This window comes from Tenebrio molitor, chromosome 3 (assembly GCF_963966145.1).
Source record: "Tenebrio molitor chromosome 3, icTenMoli1.1, whole genome shotgun sequence".
NCBI lineage: Eukaryota > Metazoa > Arthropoda > Insecta > Coleoptera > Tenebrionidae > Tenebrio > Tenebrio molitor.
In genome coordinates this window covers 16,739,786-16,760,447 of record NC_091048.1, presented here as the reverse complement: position 1 = coordinate 16,760,447, position 20,662 = coordinate 16,739,786, and the positions used below count along the sequence as shown (strand labels likewise).

At 35.3% G+C, this 20,662-nt stretch overlaps 2 protein-coding genes across 5 annotated transcripts in view; one reads left to right on the top strand and one right to left on the bottom strand.

Annotated features, from left to right (window-relative positions):
- Madm (MLF1-adaptor molecule) overlaps positions 1–5,680 on the top strand; it is a 52,416-nt gene extending 46,736 nt beyond the window's left edge. For all 3 annotated transcript variants that reach the window (XM_069042461.1, XM_069042460.1, XM_069042462.1), the window contains 5 exons: positions 149–436; positions 627–786; positions 841–1,027; positions 1,083–1,202; positions 3,385–5,680. In XM_069042461.1, coding sequence (XP_068898562.1) covers positions 149–436; positions 627–786; positions 841–1,027; positions 1,083–1,202; positions 3,385–3,576 — 947 coding nt within the window. In that variant the 3' untranslated portion in view covers positions 3,577–5,680. The remainder of the gene's footprint in view (positions 1–148; positions 437–626; positions 787–840; positions 1,028–1,082; positions 1,203–3,384) is intronic.
- baz (bazooka) overlaps positions 1–20,662 on the bottom strand; it is an 84,646-nt gene that overhangs the window by 13,938 nt on the left and 50,046 nt on the right. Inside the window, exons 18-19 of one of the 2 annotated variants that reach the window (XR_011157926.1) lie at positions 7,576–7,851; positions 4,617–7,516 (exon numbers count right to left, since the gene is read on the bottom strand). The gene's annotated coding sequence lies outside the window, so the exon portion shown is untranslated. Of the gene's footprint in view, positions 1–4,616; positions 7,517–7,575; positions 7,852–20,662 lie in introns of those variants that run through there. The other variant, XR_011157925.1, reaches the window with a different exon arrangement.

The following is a 20,662-nucleotide window of genomic DNA, read 5'->3' as shown; positions in this document are numbered from 1 at the left end:
AAGGGGTTGTCATTTGTTCAGTGGTGTAGTACCTTCATGATCACCCGGTAGATCGCTTTTTAAATTTGTGTTACACAAAAATATCTGTCGTGAAAGTTTTTCTTTCCGTATTAAAAAGATTATTTATTGTATGGCGTTTCTTTTCTAGGCAGCATGGGCCCCCCAATGGACATCTTCTCGTTCGGCATGTGCGCCTTGGAAATGGCCGCTCTCGAAATCGTGGGCAACGGCGATTCCGGAAACAAGGTGACCGAAGAGAACATCAAGAAGACCATCGATTCGTTGGAAGACGAACAACAGAAGGATTTTATACAGAAGTGTCTGCAAAAGAATCCAAACGACAGGCCAACCGCGAAAGAACTACTCTTTCATCCGCTTCTCTTCGAAGTGCACAGTCTTAAACTCCTAGCTGCCCATTGTTTGGTCAAAAGATCTGGTTAGTAACATTTAGTACGGAAATGTAACGGCGAAGGGCGCCACTGTACAATAGCTAATCAGTACACGTCATCTGGGGAGTTTGGTTTTTGTCCCAACTCAGCAATTATGTAATTTTCTCGGTTCATTCTGTTTTTTTTTAATCTTTTGTGTATATTTTTTGCGCGTTAATGGAAATCAATATTTTCCAGCGAACATATCTGAAACGATAACAGATGAGTTGATGCAGAGGTGGTATGGACCTGATATGATAGTGGCTGAAATTAAACGTAAGTCTGGTCCACTGGTTCAGATGAAAATGTCCGATATTCCGATAACGGAGAAATTGGAAAAGTTCGTTGAAGACGTCAAGTAAGTTATGAATTTTTGACTTGATAAAACGGTATGATAATGGGGCGCGTTTAGGAACGGCATTTATCCTTTAACGGCCTTCGGCGCCAAGCAACCCCCTCCGGCCCGGTCAAGGGCAATATCACCGGAAATGGCGGAATCGGTCAAGTCCGTCACACCGGAACCGATGGATGTAGAAAATAGGAAAATTGTCAATATGATGTGCGACATCAAACCCAAAGAAGAGAGCTGTGATTTATTGGTAAATAGACTACCGGAATTTGTTTTAATGGAAATGTTTACTGTTGTCTTTCCAGTTGACGATTGTACTCCGCATGGATGATAAAATGAATCGCCACTTGACTAGTTGTATTTCCCAAACGGATTCTCCAAAAGGTTTAGCTCAAGAATTGGTACATTACGGTTTCATAAATGAAGTAAGTGCTAGTATTTTTTCACAGAATTTGAATACCGGTTGCGATTTCGAACTTGTTATTGTTGCCAAATAGTAGAAACCGAACAAATTAAAAAAAAAAAAACCTTTATTCTCGGTCATTAGGTTGCAAAATTCGGCTCTAAGACCTTCTAACTTTTGTTTTATTTATCGACATATGTTTGAAGCCTAAATAGAGCTAACGTTATTCCTTCTTTGTGTTCTACATGTTTGCATAGTGCAATAATAGACAATATTTGCATGTGCATATAACTGCTGTATGACGACTTCTTTGGGACGTGGTCTTGCAGATGCCGTTTTTACTTTTCCCCTTTAATTGTATAATTTGTTGAACCAGTGTAACTTGAAATTATTTTTAGTCAGTTTAATTAACACCTTTATTTGACATATTCGTCTATATAAAAATAAACGCATATCCAAATTATCAGGGAAAAAATTGTTGACAAATATTATTTTGATGAAGGTCATTTGTAAAGTTTGAAGATAATTAATTTGATTCAAATGTGTGATTCAAACTAATAGAATTTCTCTTTAGAAATTAATTTTGATTTATTCATTTATTGTAAAAGTTTCTGTAAAATTTGCAACTAATTTAATTTGGATTGTCTGCTCTACAAATTATGTGAAGACAAAATAAAAGAAATTTTAAATTTCCATCCTTATTGATTGACATTGTGGTTTATTTGTTGAATAATTAAAAAATAAATTCTTCTACCGTACTGATCAGATTTGTCTATAATCCGTGTTTTTCTACCAATTGTTACTAAATCCGCAAATAATAATCTGTAAAATCGTTTGCGAGTTCTGTTGAGCTCGAGATGACAGTGGCACTTGCAGCGCCAACGGCTGAATGATAAACTGACCTATTTCACAGCCTTTGTGGTATTTTTCAGTTCTGTTGTTTGAAGAATCAAATCATAGATGGGAACCAAATAACGCTTTTTTCAAATTCAAATATTAAACAGATCTCGAATATCGAATGTTTAAAATTAGAAGTTATCGTTAATTATTGGAGTTTTCACTTGGTTAGGCATAAATGATTTTTTTACTTTAGCACCCATGTATTAGAGATTTATGTTGCTGTAGCTGAAAAGAGTAAGAAAGCCATAGTTCAATAATCTATGAGATGTCACTTTTCTAAAAAAAAAAAGTTAAAAAAATGTGGATTATAACTTTGCTAATGAAAGAACTAACGACTTCTTTAGATTTTACAGTGTTCAGTTAAAAAAAAGGTTCAGATTTGTAGAAAATTATGTACATCGTCTTTTATTTGCTTTTTGCCAATTGTATAACATTCAAAATCCTGTTTTGTTCCTGCAGTGTATTTCAATTTATCATAAAATTAGGTGAATTTCTCCAGATCCGTATACAAGAGCAACACGAGGAGTTGTACAGTGCGCCCGGAAATGTGGTAGCAACTTTTACACAAAGTGTCACAAGATGGCACTTTTGAAAAGCCAAATTTGTTCAATCTTGCAACATTCAATTTTGGATTTTTTTCAAAAGAATATGTTAAGGAGGTTTTCCAAACAATTTTTACCCGCGATTTGTGCACTAAAATTTGTCGAGATGTTGCTCGAAGGGTTCAGTTATACATTGAGCATAATGATGGTCAATTAGAACATTTTCAATAAAATTTAAATTTGAATGTTTTACGTTTGACAATTCTTGACATTTATTTATCTCAATTTAGATAGCGGCGTTGCCATGCATAAAAAAGGTCTCTGTAAAAAGTGTCATCTTGCGGGACCAATCGAAAAACTTGCTACCACATTTCTGGGCGCTCTGTATAATATGCGAATGACAGCTTAAATGTAACATCATAAGACTGTTATCTTCTTTAGAATTTTGAATAGTAGAAAGTCTAGTCAGAATTTGCATTAAATCAGCATTTACCAATCCAACATTACTTTTTCTGCACTTACTTTTCCACTTTGAAAAAATTAATGATCAGTAAACAACGGTTACATTCTACATTGAATGGATACATGAAATCAATAATAAAATCGTTAATAAGTCAGATGCATTAGTGACGATTGTGGATTCTTGGTTAACGGAGCAAAATTCAAATTCTTATTATTTTTAACAATTGTGGTGTTGTATTTAAGTTGGCCGACTGCGCTCCTGTCCGAGCAGATTAAATTAAATCGATTGTGTGTTAACAGGAGGATCGAGACAAGATTGCTGTCCTTATAGGAGAGACGTTAAAGGACTGTTCCGGCCGTAGTAGTCCAAGTAGAATTTTTCAGCCCTTATCGCATCTGCCCCCTCCCCAGCCGGCCTTGGTGAATGCTGCATTACCGTTGACGGCGGTCAATTCCACACCTACTCAAGTGCCCATGCACTCCACTAGTTAGTAAAACATAGATACTGCCAATGCACTTTCATATTTCTAAGATGTCAAATATAATAGTCGAGAGTAAAAAAAAAGATAAACTAACAGAACATAATTATTTACCATAAACACAGTGTCTGGACTAACTAGACTATCGCCCGATTTGTTATTGATCAAAACAATAATGAGTCTGGAAAAAATGCAGGGATAATAAACTACATCGGGATATTGTTGCATGTGACGAGAATATCGCGTGGGACGGAAACGCATTAATAATCCTTTGGTGAGTGTCGGGAGTGCCCAGCGGGGGAAGTGGAATAATATCAATTAAAGGATTATTAATGAGTTCAGTTACTTGTTATGATATCCAGATAAGTGATAATTTGTAGCGACATCATCATAATAAGCTTATTTAGGCCGCCTGCATTTTTCCGAGCTAGGTTCATGCCTTACAACAATAATTTGGGTTAGTCTTAAATGACGTCATTTACGATAGAGTTAGAAAGAAGAAGACTGTTTAAAAAAAATGCTGGACATTACACTAGTCATGTGACCACGTGTTAATCTGTGATCAGAGCTTCAATGACATAAACGCTGGACTGTTTTAACATAGATTTCATAATATTGTATGTGATCTGTTTATGATGATAATTTTTTATAACTCCTAGGCCGCGCCCGCAAGAATCTGTTTGATTTCTCTTATTATTGTTATTTAAAAGAAAATTTTCGTTGAACCCGATGCGTTCGCCGACGCCGACGGTTTAGCTCCTGTTATGATTATATTTATTAATATTATTGTCAAATACTCGTGTCGCAAATGCATTATAATTTGCCCCCTTGAGACTGATGTAATTATTTAGTGAAATAAGGAAAATGTGAAAAAAGAATATAAGCATAATGGTAGTTGTTGCAGGACCGGACCAATTGCATAATGATTGAGGTTAGGTTCTACCCTGTGTTGTACGGAAAAGAAGGGACGCTCTAACTAAACAAACAAATTTACGTCATGCGGAGTCGGTTTTGTTTCTTTATTTAACTGGAGAACGTCAACGAATTTTGTTAATTTCATTTTTCTTTTGTTTGTTTGTTTTTTTATCAATTTCTGGCCTAAGTTTCAAGTTCTGTTTCGAGTTAGGATCAAATATGTAGGTATTTGCCTAATGAGTTACGTGACGTAAATGAGTTTATTCAGTTTTGAGATTTTATAATGAAACAAGTTGTAAATAGGTTAATGATAACACGATATAGCGTATGAAATTGTAGATACTGGATTTTTTTATCGAGAAATTTAGGGAGTAAGGATATTATTTATTTGTATAAGAGTTAAATAGAAAGCTCTGTTAGAGGTCCCGTGTGATAATTCGCTCAAAGTCTGGATGATGGCTAACCTGTGTATGTTATATTTAGTCGGTTATGCTTTGCCCATCCAATATTTCCAGTATAGCCGCAGCAGTCTTTCCGTTAATTAAAAGAGAAATTGTTCACCCTCACGGCTTCTTCACTGTAAACCTCTTAAAGAAAACACATTCAAGATACAATTATTGTTCTTCCTTAGAAAAAGAGAACACAACGTGCAGAGATTGTTTTATAATTTATGGACATTGATTACATATTTTTAGAACGAATTTTGTTTCAAGCAGTTTACTAGTGATATTATAGATTATTATGATTTTTTTTATACTTATTTATTTCTCATTTGTTACCCATGGCTTGTTATACAGACATATATAACAGTAATAATCAGTTCATATTGCCATCATAAATTAGCTTGTTTATGATTTAGATTTAGTCATGCCTCTGCATGTTTGTTCATTATTATTGCTCACATTGAGCAAATGTATATGAAATTCTATAATTGAATGCTAACGGAGACTTTGCATTTAAAAAGCTTCTGCCAAACACGTCAACGCTGTTTTTCTGAGCTTACCAGCTGTATATCACTTTATCACACCCTCTATCGACCGGGAAGCTGTAAGTTTGTGACTGTGAAAAAGTGGTATACTACTCCTGGTTCCTCTGGTTTCATATAATTTCATTTAAGTTGTGTTTATTTGTATTGTAATATCACCAATTCTTTATTGTATACCTAATTTAAAAATAAAGATGCAATACGGACAATTTTGTAATTATTGTGTATTTTTTTTTGTTTGACTTTTGGTTTTTCATTTTAAATGTAAATGTCAGAATAATTCAGTAACACATGGCCAACTTCATTAAAATTTACTACTCGAGTAGTCGGATCGTTTCACTCCACCTGAAAAGTTGATTCTGTGGCCAACTTCAAGTTTTATAACATTTTGCTATAGTCCATTCATTTTAAATCTTGGGTAAAGTTGTAAACTCAAAACGCCGTAAATTACGAAAGCGGCAAGTTTTCATTGTGTGGGTACTGTAAAGTAGTAATCCCTCTGTTCACATAAAATTGGTACCACGTCGTACTTTCACCATCTTATCGACGAGCAAAAGAAAGAGACCTTAAAGTATCCGCAAATAAAAAAAAATTAAAACACATTTTGCGATCAGTGACCAAAAAAATGTTAAGAGATGTTGATTTTGTATTGGGAAATTTTGTATTTGAGAACTAAGATTACTAAATAAGGAAATAAGAGTAATTAATAAAGTATCCATTACATGTATACTTTAAAGTAAATTAATAAATAAAATAATAAAATACTTACATAAACAACTAGAAAATTAATCGTCATCTGAATCAAATTCACTAGATGATTCACCAGTATTGGCAACAAATATTCCAGCACATTAAGAATAATTTGTTCAGACTGATAAGTCAAATGACCCAAACCACCTGACATATTGAGTAAAATTAACGCACTGAATTTACTTTACACAACACAAGTTATTTCTTGAACGGTACAACTAAGACTGTATTGTTTAGTGGCTTAGGGCCGGCCGATCCTGTATTTTTAAAATTCTGGAAAACCCCATTATTATGTACTTTCTGTCTACGCTTGGGATGTCTTATTATTACCTGCACCCGTCGTATAGATAAGGTAAGCAGAACATATTTATAGTACCTAAAAACAGATGTTTTACCGACGAATGCAAATGTATGTTAAATAATGAGCCACCCAGAACACTCGATATTTGTCTCAAGAAAATCCGCGGATAAATTTAACTACAAGAACGCAATGCCCTCAGAAATTTAATGTTTGGGATGGTATTTTTAATAATCAAATTATTGGGCGATTTTAGTAGTAAATTTAAACACAAACATATTTCGACATTTTGATAAATGTGAATAAAAATGTTTCTAATAACTTGACCATTTAACAAGTGTTAAATTTAATCAATTTCTTAATGAAGTAGGTACCTGAAATCACGCAAAAACTATTTTTCATGTTAAATTCCTATGGTCAGGTTTGGTAGTTGGCCCTCGGTATTGAACACAGTTTTAGATTCACTGAGTTTCGGACAAATGTCAAAGCAGGCAAGTTTTATTACTAAACCCAAGATTTAAAATGAATGGACTATAGATGCTTCTAAAATTAAGATAAAAAGATAATTCATTAATTTTTAAAGAACATTTCTTTGAAATTTGCTTCGAAAATAGAGCATGTCATCTGTATCAATTATATTTATAAATGCACAAAGAAAATGTAGGTGCCAATATAAAAAATATTCCATCAGGTTCAAAGTATGGTCTTTACATTGTAGAATGTTTTCCGTTATCCTGAAATTTCCACTAAACCCAACTATCTTGAAGAACCCACCTTAGAAACCAATTCGAAATGTGTACAAGTTAGCTCCATTATCCCAAATAACATTGCAAACGTACAATATTATTGGAAAGTTTTAACTGATCTACTATCTGGGTATCAGCATTTTTTACAGTTTTTTTTCGACCTTTCGACCTGATATGAATCAACGTGCAAACTAAAAAAAAGTGAACTATGGGGAATATGGAGAAAAGTGACGTTCAATTGAACTCCCCAAACTGCCGTCTGTAAATTGATATTTACATCTTTATTTAATTATTACAGAATCACTAAAAGTAACATACCTAGCGATGTTATGACAATCATAACTATCGCAGATCTCGGTTTGAAATCCTCGGTCTACGAGCTCGGATTTTAAGACATCTTAGGTTGTTATGATTCATAACATCCGTGGTGTGATGATCTAATACATTACTTCTTTCCGCCAAATATTTGAACCTGCGCAAAACTGACACAAGTGTGGTGGTGATCGTCATCGAAGCGAAGGGCCCTACGTTGTGTTTTTCTTTTGGCGGAAAAGGTTCGTCATGCAATCGATGAGGGTTCCAGTTGGAAGAGTGCTGCAAAATAAAACACACTTGTGAGGTACGCAAAATATCTTTTATTGAAAAATGCCTGTAATAACTTGGATTTCTGGTGAACAATTGAAACGAATCCAAAATAATAATAAATAGTTATTTAATAAACTAGTTGGTTAATGAAGGCGATTAATAATTGAAACTGTTTAAAGCACGAACGAGTGTAACGAATGAGTGCCTTTAATAGTTGAGATTATTAATGGCCCGAACTTTTTTCTTGGGACAAAATATCAAATTAAAGCCAAATCAAAACCAATTTCATCTTTTTCGATAAAGATGAAACCTTATAAAAGACCTTCACCCTTTTTTGTCCTCACTTTCTATTCATTTTACCACAAAGAGTGTCAGAAGACGTCAACTCCATTCACATTCAATTTCACGTAAAAATCAAGGTTGCTAAGAAAACCTAGAGTTACTTTTGAAAAATATGACTTGCGAATTATAACCAAAAAGGTCGGCTTTTGAAAAAGTGAATTCGTAATTGTGCAGTTATGGAGCTATAAAATATAGAAAACCCTTCTGCACTACCTCCTGCAGTGTTGGTAAGTGCAAACAATACATGTTCGAGGTTGTTTATACATCAAAATATCATCAAAACGTCAAAATCGCAAGAATCGTTGATTAATGAAAAATAGTGTATTAATGAGGTCCATTAATACACTATATTTTAGACCAAATAATTCATTAATATTGAAATTAACAAGCGGTCAACGGAAAAAACAATTTATTGTTTTATCTTGTTTTTACAACCTAACTTGAATATTTAACGGGAGAACAGATCGTCTGCATTCTCTTCGTATGAAATTCTGTTCCAGTACCTACATTACTCTAAAATCCTGAAATGATCAATTTTTCAATTGACTTGTGTAAGACTTGGTTTTTGCCCAAGGGCGTTATCCCCTCAATATTTGATAATTACTCGATCACAGCCCACCCGCAGCCTCCACAGAAGAAGACCGCCACGGCCAGCGTGAGAGCGCGATAACTCCCTTCCATACGTTACTATGCCCCCTGACTACCTGGGGACCGGGATGACCTGATAACCGTTTGACCAGCAACGTATGATCGGTGCATTTGGTTGCCACCACCAGCCGTCCCTACAAGACGCGCCCGGTCAACGGCCTAGCCGTGTCATGAGCCAAAGGTGCCCCACCCGGACATCCGGTGCTCAGGAATCATACCATGGTATAGGGAGGTTTTACGCATTAAGGTACTGATTCATAGCCCAGGTTGCCCAAACTATTACCGGCTATCACTAGCCTAATTCACTACACCACTTCCGGGCCACAATTATTCACCTGACGTCACTCTCGTACCCCTACGTCTCGAGCAGCTCCTTTCCGTTCCAGCTGCCACGCATCACTGTCTTGCCCCTGGTAAAAATCACCCCCGAGTCAAGGACCTTTCAGAACATAATTTATGAGCCACATGTTTGGCTGGACGAGGTAATTTTTCTGTTGCGTTTTTAAAATCCTCTTACACTTGTATAAAAGAATAATAGTTACGACTTCCTATGACATGTATGTTTTCAGAATGGATGAGGGAGACATTTGCCTTATGTGTCTAATACACGTTTTAACAAAAAGAGCTATAGATAGACGACGTTGAGTGGACAAAATTCGAAATAAAAATACAGAAGTCGGTGTTCCTACAACACCTAACACATTATGGGTTCAGTGCCCCCGGCTTGTGTCCTGTGAAACGCCATTGTACATAAAACAGTTGATGTAACAGAGGTCTTCCACCAAGGGCACACGAGAACCTACACGGGCCTGGTTTCCAGTCATGAAACTGCCCCGTTTAGAAAACGACGGCGACCCCAGTCGAGCCCCGTAGTGGCCCCCATCTTTCATTTCAAATCTGCCCCCCGCTTCGACAAGCTAACTTCGGCCATGCATGTACTCACGGTTTTCCTTGCGGCAAATAAATGACCGTTACCCGAAATGGACTAGTTTCTCCCATGTGTTTAGCGAAGCAGTCCCAATTTGCCTGTTTTTTCCAAAATCATAAAGGATCCCACGTTACTCGTTGTTACAAGGATAATTACCCCAAAAAAAAAGCATACTTGTGGAATACGAGTAGCGGTTAGGATTATACTGCGCAACAGCGCAACCCGTAAGCGTCACATGTGATGCCCACATATACAGGGTGTAGAATGGATTTTGGTACGAGTACATAGGCACTTTACGTGTAATAGTAAAAATCCTCGGATACTGGCTACCCTAATTATTTTCCAACAAAACATTAAATACAAAAGTTGTAGAGTAAAAAAAATGGTATCTAAATTTACTAACATATCCTGGTCTGTTAGACAAGAAAAATTAAATATTAAAAATCTATTGACAAAACGCGTTTGGTTGTCACCTCAGTTACACTTCACTGCTATAGTCCAATTTTTGAGATGACGTCACGATTTCCTTCCTCGATTTCTCATTATTGAAACGACAGAAACAAAAACAAAAAAAAGGCACGTTTATTTATTGATGATCACTTTGAGGTTATTGTATGCTCCTGTCAATTTGACAATATTCTTTCAATGATTTCTTTCATTTATTACATTGATTACAAACATAACCTTGCGAAGCAATTGTCAACACATTTGAAACATTATAGGTAGTTATTTATGATCAATTCAAATTTGTTTCTGATCCTAGCTCAAACATACGTGAAGTTACTAGATAATGACGTCATTGCAAAAGGGTAAAAATTGGACTATATTGCTACATATTTTGACAAATTCTTGAATTCTTTTTTCCATTCTTGTGTACTTCCGGAAGTTGTTAAAAAAACAAAAAAAGTAAGAATTAGAAACCATTTTTAAAACTCTACAACTTTTGCATTTAAGGTCTTGTTCTAAAATGATTAGGGGAGCCAATATCCGAGGATTTTTACTTTTAACCCTCTACGCTTTTAACTACACATAAAGTGCGTATGTACCAAAATCCATTCTACACCCGGTATGTGACAAACAAGTATAATCGTGACAAAAATAAATTACGCCCTAGAATTCAAACTTTTAGGTAAATATAGTATGTATTTAACATTACTAGCATGGTAAAAAGGGTTTTTACTGGCGACAGAAGGATACCTTCTGAAGCCAGTAAAACCCGTTACCATGCGTGTATTATTTGTTCCTCACTTGTAAATAATTATACAAACTATTAAAAATTCCGGTATTTGAAAAAAAATCGTATGAGCTTTACACGTATTGCTTTGGAAACGCACATCACTCACATGAGCACGGGTTAGCCAGTAAAATTTTACATGCTTGCTAGTATCATTTTACATGCTAGCCAATTGAGAGACATTTTCAAGGTGAATACAGTGACTTGATAAACTGATGTTTACAAGTAGGGAACAAATAAACGTTTTTCATGTTTTGTGAAAGTAGAATTTTCAAAAGTAATTTTAAATGCCTGAAGTTCATAGTAAAATTGAGAGATGTCCAATTAAATATGCCGCCAGAAACCAAAATTGATTGTGAAAGGAAAAAGCATCTATCAATTAGCGAGAAATTAGCCATCTGCAACAAGGAATTCGCTGCCTTACATTTTTTAAGTGAGTATATTAAATAGAGTTGGCTTCATCCTGGTTCCCTGGGGCTGCACTTTTATTGTCAAAATTGGCACTATTTGTGTTAAATAAAATTGTTAATTACCAAAATGTTTCTAGAGTGAAAATAGATTATAAATATTATGTTAACTATTTAGATTTGCTTGCATTTACTTCACAAAGTCTGTGGCAACCAGGCTGCCAATGCAAATTTAACTCTCAAAAACTCCCCTAGGAACCAGGATCAAGCCAAGGAGCACAGTCAAGGAGGATCGAGCCTACTTTCTCTTATACAGAGTGTCCCCAAAAAAAAAGACGAGTCCATAACTCCGTTATTTATCGGACGATTTTAATTATCTATACACCAAATTAAATGATTGTTAATAGACTACACAACGGCTTAATAAATTCACGTATAGCTCCAAGGGCTTCAAGAGTAAACTGTCAAAATATTTTTTTTCAAATGGGATTACATACTTTTTTTTAGTAATTCTGATAGAGATTTTAATTCTGAAAACAACAATGTATCACAAGTATAACTTCACATAAAAAAAAATAACACTAACTTTTGAAACCAATGACGAGCACCAAGCGAAAAGCTATCAAAATGCATTGCGTTACAATGTAATAACCAAATTAAGGTAGCTGGAAAAATTAAAATTAAAATTATATCATGTGGGATTGCGCAGATATGCCGCCAATGTTTAGCGCAAAATACTTAGAACATAGACAATAGTAGCGTTTTTTTATTTTTTTTTTTTGTGAATTTTTGGTATTTAAGTGTATACTTGTGATACATTGTTGTTTTCAGAATAAAAATCTCTATCAGAATTACTAAAAAAAAATATGTAATCTCGTTTGAAAAAAAGTATTTTGACAGTTTACCCTTGAAACCCATGGAGCTATACTTGAATTTATTAGGCCATTTTGTAGCCTCTTAAAAACTATTTAATTTGGTGTACAGATAATTAAAATATTCCGATAAATAACGGAGTTATGGACTCGTCTTCTTTTTTGGGGACACCTGTATATAGGATGATTCATATAGTATCATACAAAGAAACCGGTGGTAGATTCCAACCCCTAAACACTCTTACAAAAATGTCTAGGTTCTAAGGTTAAAATTGTTGAAGATAAAGTATGTTGAAGAGTGTACTACCACCTTTTAAAAACTGCAGATAAATGAAAATATTTTACGTTGAAACAAACTGTCAGGCATTTATTGTTATTGGTAGTGAAGGAAGTTTTAGGTGTTCATTTTATAATTATAAATTTTCGATTGCACAGTACGCCTTAGCTGCGAAATCCTTTGACGACCTTGAGAATGCTGCCTCGGGCTAAACGGCCTCGGCGACAGTTTTTCTCTCGTTTCGTTAAAGTACGATTTCGCATCCTTGATATACAAATATGTAACTATTATATTGTGTGCAATCGTACGCGAAATGAGCACTTCGAGTACCGAAAACAGGTTGCGATATCCAATTTCGCGGCAGTTGCTCTTAACGACGGCAAACGTCATTTTAATATTTGATACAAATCAGAACTTTTAGAATTTAGACTCAATTTAGAATCAATAGACATTTTGGTTAATTCGTTTCTTTGCATGGCCCTTGATATTCCCATGATTAAAATGACCTAAAAAAAGGGCAGATGATACAACTTATACTTATCATAACAGAACTTAACATCCCTACCTTCCACAGTAAATAATTTTCATCACTAGCTTTTTCTAAAAGTAAATTGAGTTGGTTTCGTGTCACTACCGTGGCGTAGACTTTTTCACCTGATACCCAACAGTTTTTTTTTTTTTTCAAAAAAGGTACCAACTTCAGAAACTTCGTTACATCAATACCCCGTATATTCAACATAGAATAAAGTCCATTCAAAAATCAAAAAACCACCACCTGTTGCTTTAGGTTGGTAAAAATTAAAAAACCCTCGGTAGATATTTTTTCATACTATGTTGGTAACTATGTATAAATTATGACATTTATTTGATTCAAAATAAAATTCAATTGCTTTGAATTTCGTTCATATTGTTTTATTAGCAACACGTTTCATTTATTTATTGTTTCTTATTATTTTTACTTAAACATGCCTAGAAAAACAAGGCACTTAATAAACATTTAACTTCAAAATTACAAGTCTCACTAAATTTTACACTAGACAGCGTTGCCGATAGTAATTATTGAGGAAAATGCGACGTTGGTGGTTTTTGATTTTTGAATGGACTTTACGTGCTCCAGAAACTTGAATATTTTTGATTTTTCCAGTAAATAAGACAATATGAGTACAACATATTCCGACACCGATTTCACATTCTTCTTGTTACACCAGTCTCTAAGTCACTGTTACTACGTATACATGCAGCCGTTAGTTCGGACTATGCTAATGCGTTCTAACGTAGTCCACTTTAAGTTCAACGTATATATGCACTCTTTAGTTCGGATATAATGTTCTGGTAAAATCATGTTGCCAACTTACCACCAAAATCACTAATAAACAAGCATATCAACAATATTGCATTTACAATTGCCCACGAAGTATCAACAAAACAACAACAATAATAATACAGCACACGTGACGCTATTAATTCTAACCTCAAATTTCATATAGTATTGCCGTTATAACTTTTTATCTGCTCCGCCCACTAAAATTGACCAATCAGAATCAAAGCCAGATTCAATCTGTACAACTTTTCATCACATTTGCCACCTAAAAAAGTTAAGGTTAGAATTTTGCTGTCAAGTCCACAATTATTGTTTTAGGTTCTAAAAAATAAAATGTCATTAAGACAATTCGAATGTCAGAAATTTTTACTGTGTAAATCAGATCGTCTTAACAACCTATTTGATTGGTAACTAAGAAAATGAAATGGGCGGGGCAGATAAAATGTTACGTTGTCCTTAGTAGGTACAGTACAACTTCGATAATTCGGACACACGTTACATCGGACACTCCAGTAGTTCGGCGGCTGCCACATTTCGGACACTTTGCAATTTTTACCTCCATAATCCGGACAAATCAAAACATTAAAGAGTTTACCGGTTTCAGTATAGTAAGCCTTGATTTACATTCACAAAAGTTGGAAGGTACGTGAGTCATAACTGTACTATGTAGTACAGTTATGCTGTAGGGTAATATTACCATAGTGACATGTCAACAACAATCAACAAATGAAGACAATATCTAACTTTATTCATTTATTAATTCAAACAGACGGAACTAAAAACAACAATAATTACTTAAATAGACGGAACTCTGCCATAGTAAAAATGAACTGTACTTCATAGCATGGGGCATCGGGTAGTACTATCGCGGCCAAAATACTTTGGTCGTCAATGTGACATAAATGACATTCAATTGTAAAGCAAACTTTAGGAAGTTTAACCTTATTTTTTACTACTGTCAAAATTATTTTAATCTATCAGTGTCATACGGGTGGGGTAAATCCCAGCTGCGGAGGCAGGGTTCAAAAGCAAAAGATCAACATGGTCGCGGTTTAGACAACCTTCAGAAGCAAGTAAGACGATTCTATATTTATCAAAAACTGAAGGTGCCATATTTTTGACAAGAATAATTTGAAATTGTCATGTATATTGACATTAATACTTGATTTACATTTGAAGTGTCAAAAAGTGACGACCAAAGTATTTTGGCCGCGATAGTACCTACGTCCATAATGATGAGGGGCAGAGGGGCTATATTTCTTCGACTCTATAAACAAAAAGATAAATACGCTACGGAACTAACACTACGAGCACTTACCAGTTCATGAAAATACGCCAACATCACTCTTATTTACACTTGTAACCTTATTTAGATCTTGCCCTTGTTTGAGTGTCTCTATGATTTCAGATAAGTACCTCCTGCGTTTCGATTTTTCTGGTATTAAACTATTTAAAGCTTGTTCTTCTTCATTTAAGACGTTTTCCGGTAAAACACTATCATTCAAACTCATTTTGCGAAATGTCTGTTTGTATAAACAATCAAATGTAACTATGACACTCGAATATATCATGCAAACGCGATCAACTCAATCTATTTTAAGACGAGTGTTGGGATTTAATTGTTTTAAATTCTCTTCGGCTTATTCTGAAACCGGTAAACTATTGAACAAATCGCGGATGTTATGAATCATAACAACCTTAGATGTCTTAAAATCCTCGCTCTACGAGCTCGGATTTCAAACCGACATTTGCGGTAGTTATGATAGTCATAACATCGCTAGGTATGTTAATAGCTATTCTTACCGTAACGATTTACTAAACTACATAATATCACAGGAAAATGACAATATTGTGCAACTTTTGACAAGTTCCAATTTAAAGGATGCCATTTTTCAATTAGAAGGAACCTGGAAATCAATCACGAAAAAAACATATGCAGAACTTGGCACTGGTTATGGGCATCATAACGAAAATTTCTCGCTCCCTTGGTAGAAGACCTGAACGAAATAAAAGAGTCTCTTCTTTCTTATTATAGGTAGATCCAGTTAAAGCAATTTAACAAGTATTAAAAGAAAAGATTGGGCACTCAGTGAAAATGATAATGTCGATTGTGATTTAACGGATGAACAAATAGTCCAAGAAACTTTATAATCTAAATTAAATGAAAACAAACAAAAATAATCACATATTTTACACTGGCATAAATAGTTATTTGTGCAACTAGTTATGGAAGCCATTCTTTTTTCATGAATTTGTAGTTTGGTTAACGATAGCGCAGCCCGAGTTAATCAAGCACATAAGTGAAGAAAAGAGACTTTCATATGTACTGTCGCGAGCAATAAATTTTGGTCGTCAATGTCATTTCAAAATTTGGTTAGATTGTCACAAATTTAAAAAATGTCCCTGCCTGATTATGCCCATGTCAACAAAGTGTCAAAAAAATGAGAACAAAATGACAATTAATGTCATACAACATGATGTTAGGTTATGACATTTACGACTGTTTTACAATGTAGCATTTTCGATTGCGTCAAAGAATGACCTTGACGACCAAAATTTATTGCTCGCGACTGTAGATTGTACATTGATGAATTCGTGACTTTTTCTTAACCCAAATAGTCAAAAATGTATGTACCTCGCTAATCCGGAAAACTCTCTAATTCGGCGAAGCTCAAAACTATATCTGTCCGGATTATCGAAGTTGTACTGTATAACAGTAATTTTATCTTGCGTTTTTTTTAGTAAAGGTAGGTAGAATAGCACCTTTGCCCGTTCGAGCTAAGCTGTGTACATGCTGTTTAGATTCGAACTAACACGTCTAGCTCACGTCTGTAGTTCGAGCTAAAGCTTGTCCGGATCAATGTGATAGTTCGGATTAAAGAGCGTATACATGAACGAACTTACTGGTTCGGATTCACTTGGTCCGGACCATGTCCGGACTAACAGCTGCATGTATACGTAGTATGTAACATTTTTCATACTAAAACATCGTAATTTTCTTCAATTTTTTTCACAATGAATTGTTTTATTTGTAAACCTAAACCGACTTTATACCTACTTATTGACAGTGAAGTAAATTTTACTTGTTCATTTTATAATTACAAATTTTCGGTTGCATATAAAATGTTGTGCACACTTTGGCTGCGAAATCCTTTAACTTCCTCGAGATTGTCTGCCTCACCCGCAAGCGACCTCGGCGACAATTTTTCTCTCCGTACGTTAAAGAATAGCCTTGATATACAAATAACTACATATTATAGGTAAGTACGAGCTATGGCGAAACACGTGGTAATTCAAGACCGGCAAGGCGACCATAGGCGAGCGTTTTCCTGAAGAAGTCCTTCCGTCCCGTTGTACTGTTGTGGAGCTACATCTACATCTGCATTTATGTGAGGTTGGTTCTGACTGATTCCAATACGATGGCGTCCCCGATCCTCCATTTAACCCCTCTGGATTTTAATTTTTGGGGCCACACGAAAGATTTGGTATACAAAGTTGAAATAATTACAAAAGGCCACCTCCAGAAACGCGTAACAGACGCCGCGAACCAGATTCGTAAAAACCCAGAAATGCTGAATTATGTTTATGAAAATTGGTATCGGCGTACTCAAATGTGCTTAAATGCCAACGGAAGGCACACAGAACATTTATTATAAAATAATTTTTTTGTCTAGTTTACTTTTCATTAGCTAGTAGATATGCTCAGTTAGAGTTGAAAGTACGAATATGTAAAGTGTAAATAAATGTATTCAATACATTATTTTGGCTATTTAATCACAATTAAGACGATACTCTTCTTACACAGTTCTTCCACAATTTTGCACACACTACCTCTACATTTATTTACACATTTAGGAACACCACTTTATTTATTGATTACTCATTCATCTCAGTCTACAAAATCAGCTTTTGTATCTAAATAAGCTGGTGAATTAACGCACACAGTGTACAGCGTTTTCAATAAATGTCATTAATTTGATTTAGTTTGTCAGATTTGAGATTTGTCATAAACGATTCAGGTACCTACCTATGTTGCTTAGATACATCCTTCAAACACCAACAATTAATTCCTGAGTAGGTACGTATTTTTGTGGTCAGCAGCGTCGAATGGATGTGGATAGGGGTTAATTTATCCCCATTATTTTGGACCTAATGAAAATGGGTTTGGACTTGTTAGATCCTTCTAATGACCCAGAATTTTTTTGGCAGGTTACATCGGGACCATCCTGTATAGGTACTGCTTATCATGGAAAATGCAACACCTAGAAATAGTGAATATATTTTGATGAAACTTGGTACAGAAATTAGGTGTTAACTAAAGATAAAATGATGAAAGTTTCAGTAACATTGGTCCATATGTTAAAAAGTTCTCTCAGTATTGCGTTAGACCGCCTCGAGATCCTATACACTCCGAGGTATACTTCTAATCAGATGGTTAATCTCCTCTTGGGGAACCGAATCCCAGGCAACTTGAATTTCATGTTTGAGTGTAGCCAAAGTCATTGAAGGGTTGTGCAAATTGGTCAATCTTCGACCCATTAAGTCCCACAAGTGCTCGATTGGGGATATATCAGGAGATCTCGGAGGCCAGGGAAGTAAATCCACCTGAGAGTCATCTAGGAAGTCTATACCTACAAATATTGGTAATGTGCTGCCGCGCGTTATCTTGTTGAAATAGAGCATTATTTACACTTGGTGGCCGTAAAACCTCTCGGACACTACACCTTTTCCAATTGTATTTCGGAAATCGTCAATTGTATTTCAGATTAGTAAATTGTATTTCAGAAATCGTAAATTGTATTTCAGATCGGTAAATTGTATTTCAGAAAACGTTAAGTATATGAAATTCAGAAAATATCATTTGTAAATCAGAAAGTATCATTTGCATTTCAGAACGCATCATATTTGTGTATTACCGAGGAGAACAATTCTGTCTTTTGCCAAATCTATGTACATAAAATTTGTTCCAAGTAAAGAAGTCTTCGTTCGACAACGCCAATACTTCTAACTTGTAGAACCCGAAGATCAGTTGTTGCGTATGTTTTAATTTTATTATTATTTTCTGAAATACAAATGATATTTTCTGAAATACAATTCACCTTTTCTGAAATTCATTTAATTTTTCTGAAATACAATTAGCACATTCTACAATACATCTTACTAATCTGAACTACATTTGATATTTTCTGAAATTAATCTCTTACTTTCTGAACTACAATTGGAAAAGGTGTAGTGTCATCGTGCTGTCATACATTCTAAAACGACCTTTATGTATTAATAACCTTAATTTGATTGTTGTCAATTTTGAAAATGTGAATGTCAGATTTACCGACAAAACATTCAAGATTCAAGATGTTTTAAAAATCAGACAAATGGAATAGAACGAGGTTTTAATTAATAAAAAATAGAAAATAAATAAATAAAAACTACATATTAACTTAATAGAATCTACGACATTTGAGCGCGCGACATTTGAGCGCGCGACAAATGAGCGCGCGACAAAAGAGAGCCGCGACAAAATAGCGTGAGACAAATAAACACTGTGACAAGACAGGATTTTGAAAAAGCAGCAGTCAATGTATTTACGGAGGAGGTTGCTTTTTCCATTTTTCGCAGGCAATTTATCGGCATGTCCAATCTGCAGGACTCCAAGCATCTTATGCTGCAAATCCTGAATTTGCACTCATGTTGCGCCACCTGCCAGCATTGGCATTTGTGCCAATACAAAATGTACAGGATTATTTGGTAATTGTTCACTTTAACTACTTCTGGAATTTTCGCGTTTTTTCTGGCTAGACAGCCTCAGGGCGTCCTCCTAGATCGTGTCCCACCATTCAAACCTGGTGCAAATGCCTTTTTTTTTTCTCTCTTGTTGTGTTTCAAGGTCGCGCCAAGTCTTAGGCTAGGGCCACACTACAGACTTTTCATCGGCCGACAGTTTAGTTGGTTGCTTAATAAGTATGAGGACTTATGTGAGTGCGCACACTAAAGCGATTGTAGTCGGCCGACAGATTGATCGAAAACAGTTTAGTTTACCTGGTGGGCGCGGAAGCTACCCAATAGGACTAAATTATCGGCCGATTATTTAGTCTGTAGTGTGGCCCTAGCCTTAGTATAACTAAAGGGTAAGGAAAATTTTCAGAAATTAATTATTGCCTTAAGAAAAGCAAAGGCAAAGTCAACCTGTATTTACCTTCTTTTGTGGTCACGCTCTTTTGTCGCCGCGCTCTTATGTCGTCGCGCTCTTATGTCGCCGCGCTTTTATGTCGCCGCGCTCTTATGTCGCACGCTCTTTTGTCGCGCGCTCTTTTTGCGGCGCGCTTTTGTCGCGATACCAACTTACCAACTTGATATTATGTCATCGATCATATTGACAATTTGACACATTTTCATCATTCATTTATGACAATTTCAATAAAGCCGGATTTAGAGTAATTTAATAATAGAGTGCCAACACTTTAGGGAGAACACACCAATAAAGTTGCGCGGCAGACGCAACTACGTTGGTCGAGTCCATTTTTCGATTTCTGGGGTGGGAAGGTAGAACCGCTTACCGGCCATGCGGCGTCAGAGGCGTACAATTGCGGCCATGGAATTTTGGCCGTCACTTTCATGTCAATTCAAAAAAAATTGATGTAGTCCATGCTTTATTGTCATTATGAGTGACTTTTGGAATTGACATCCAAAAATTTGTCAGTGTCATACTTCATTCAAATAGTTGTGAACGTGCTGCCAATACCTTATTTCAATAAAGTACAGATAATATCCCTGATCCAAGATTGCACAAAATG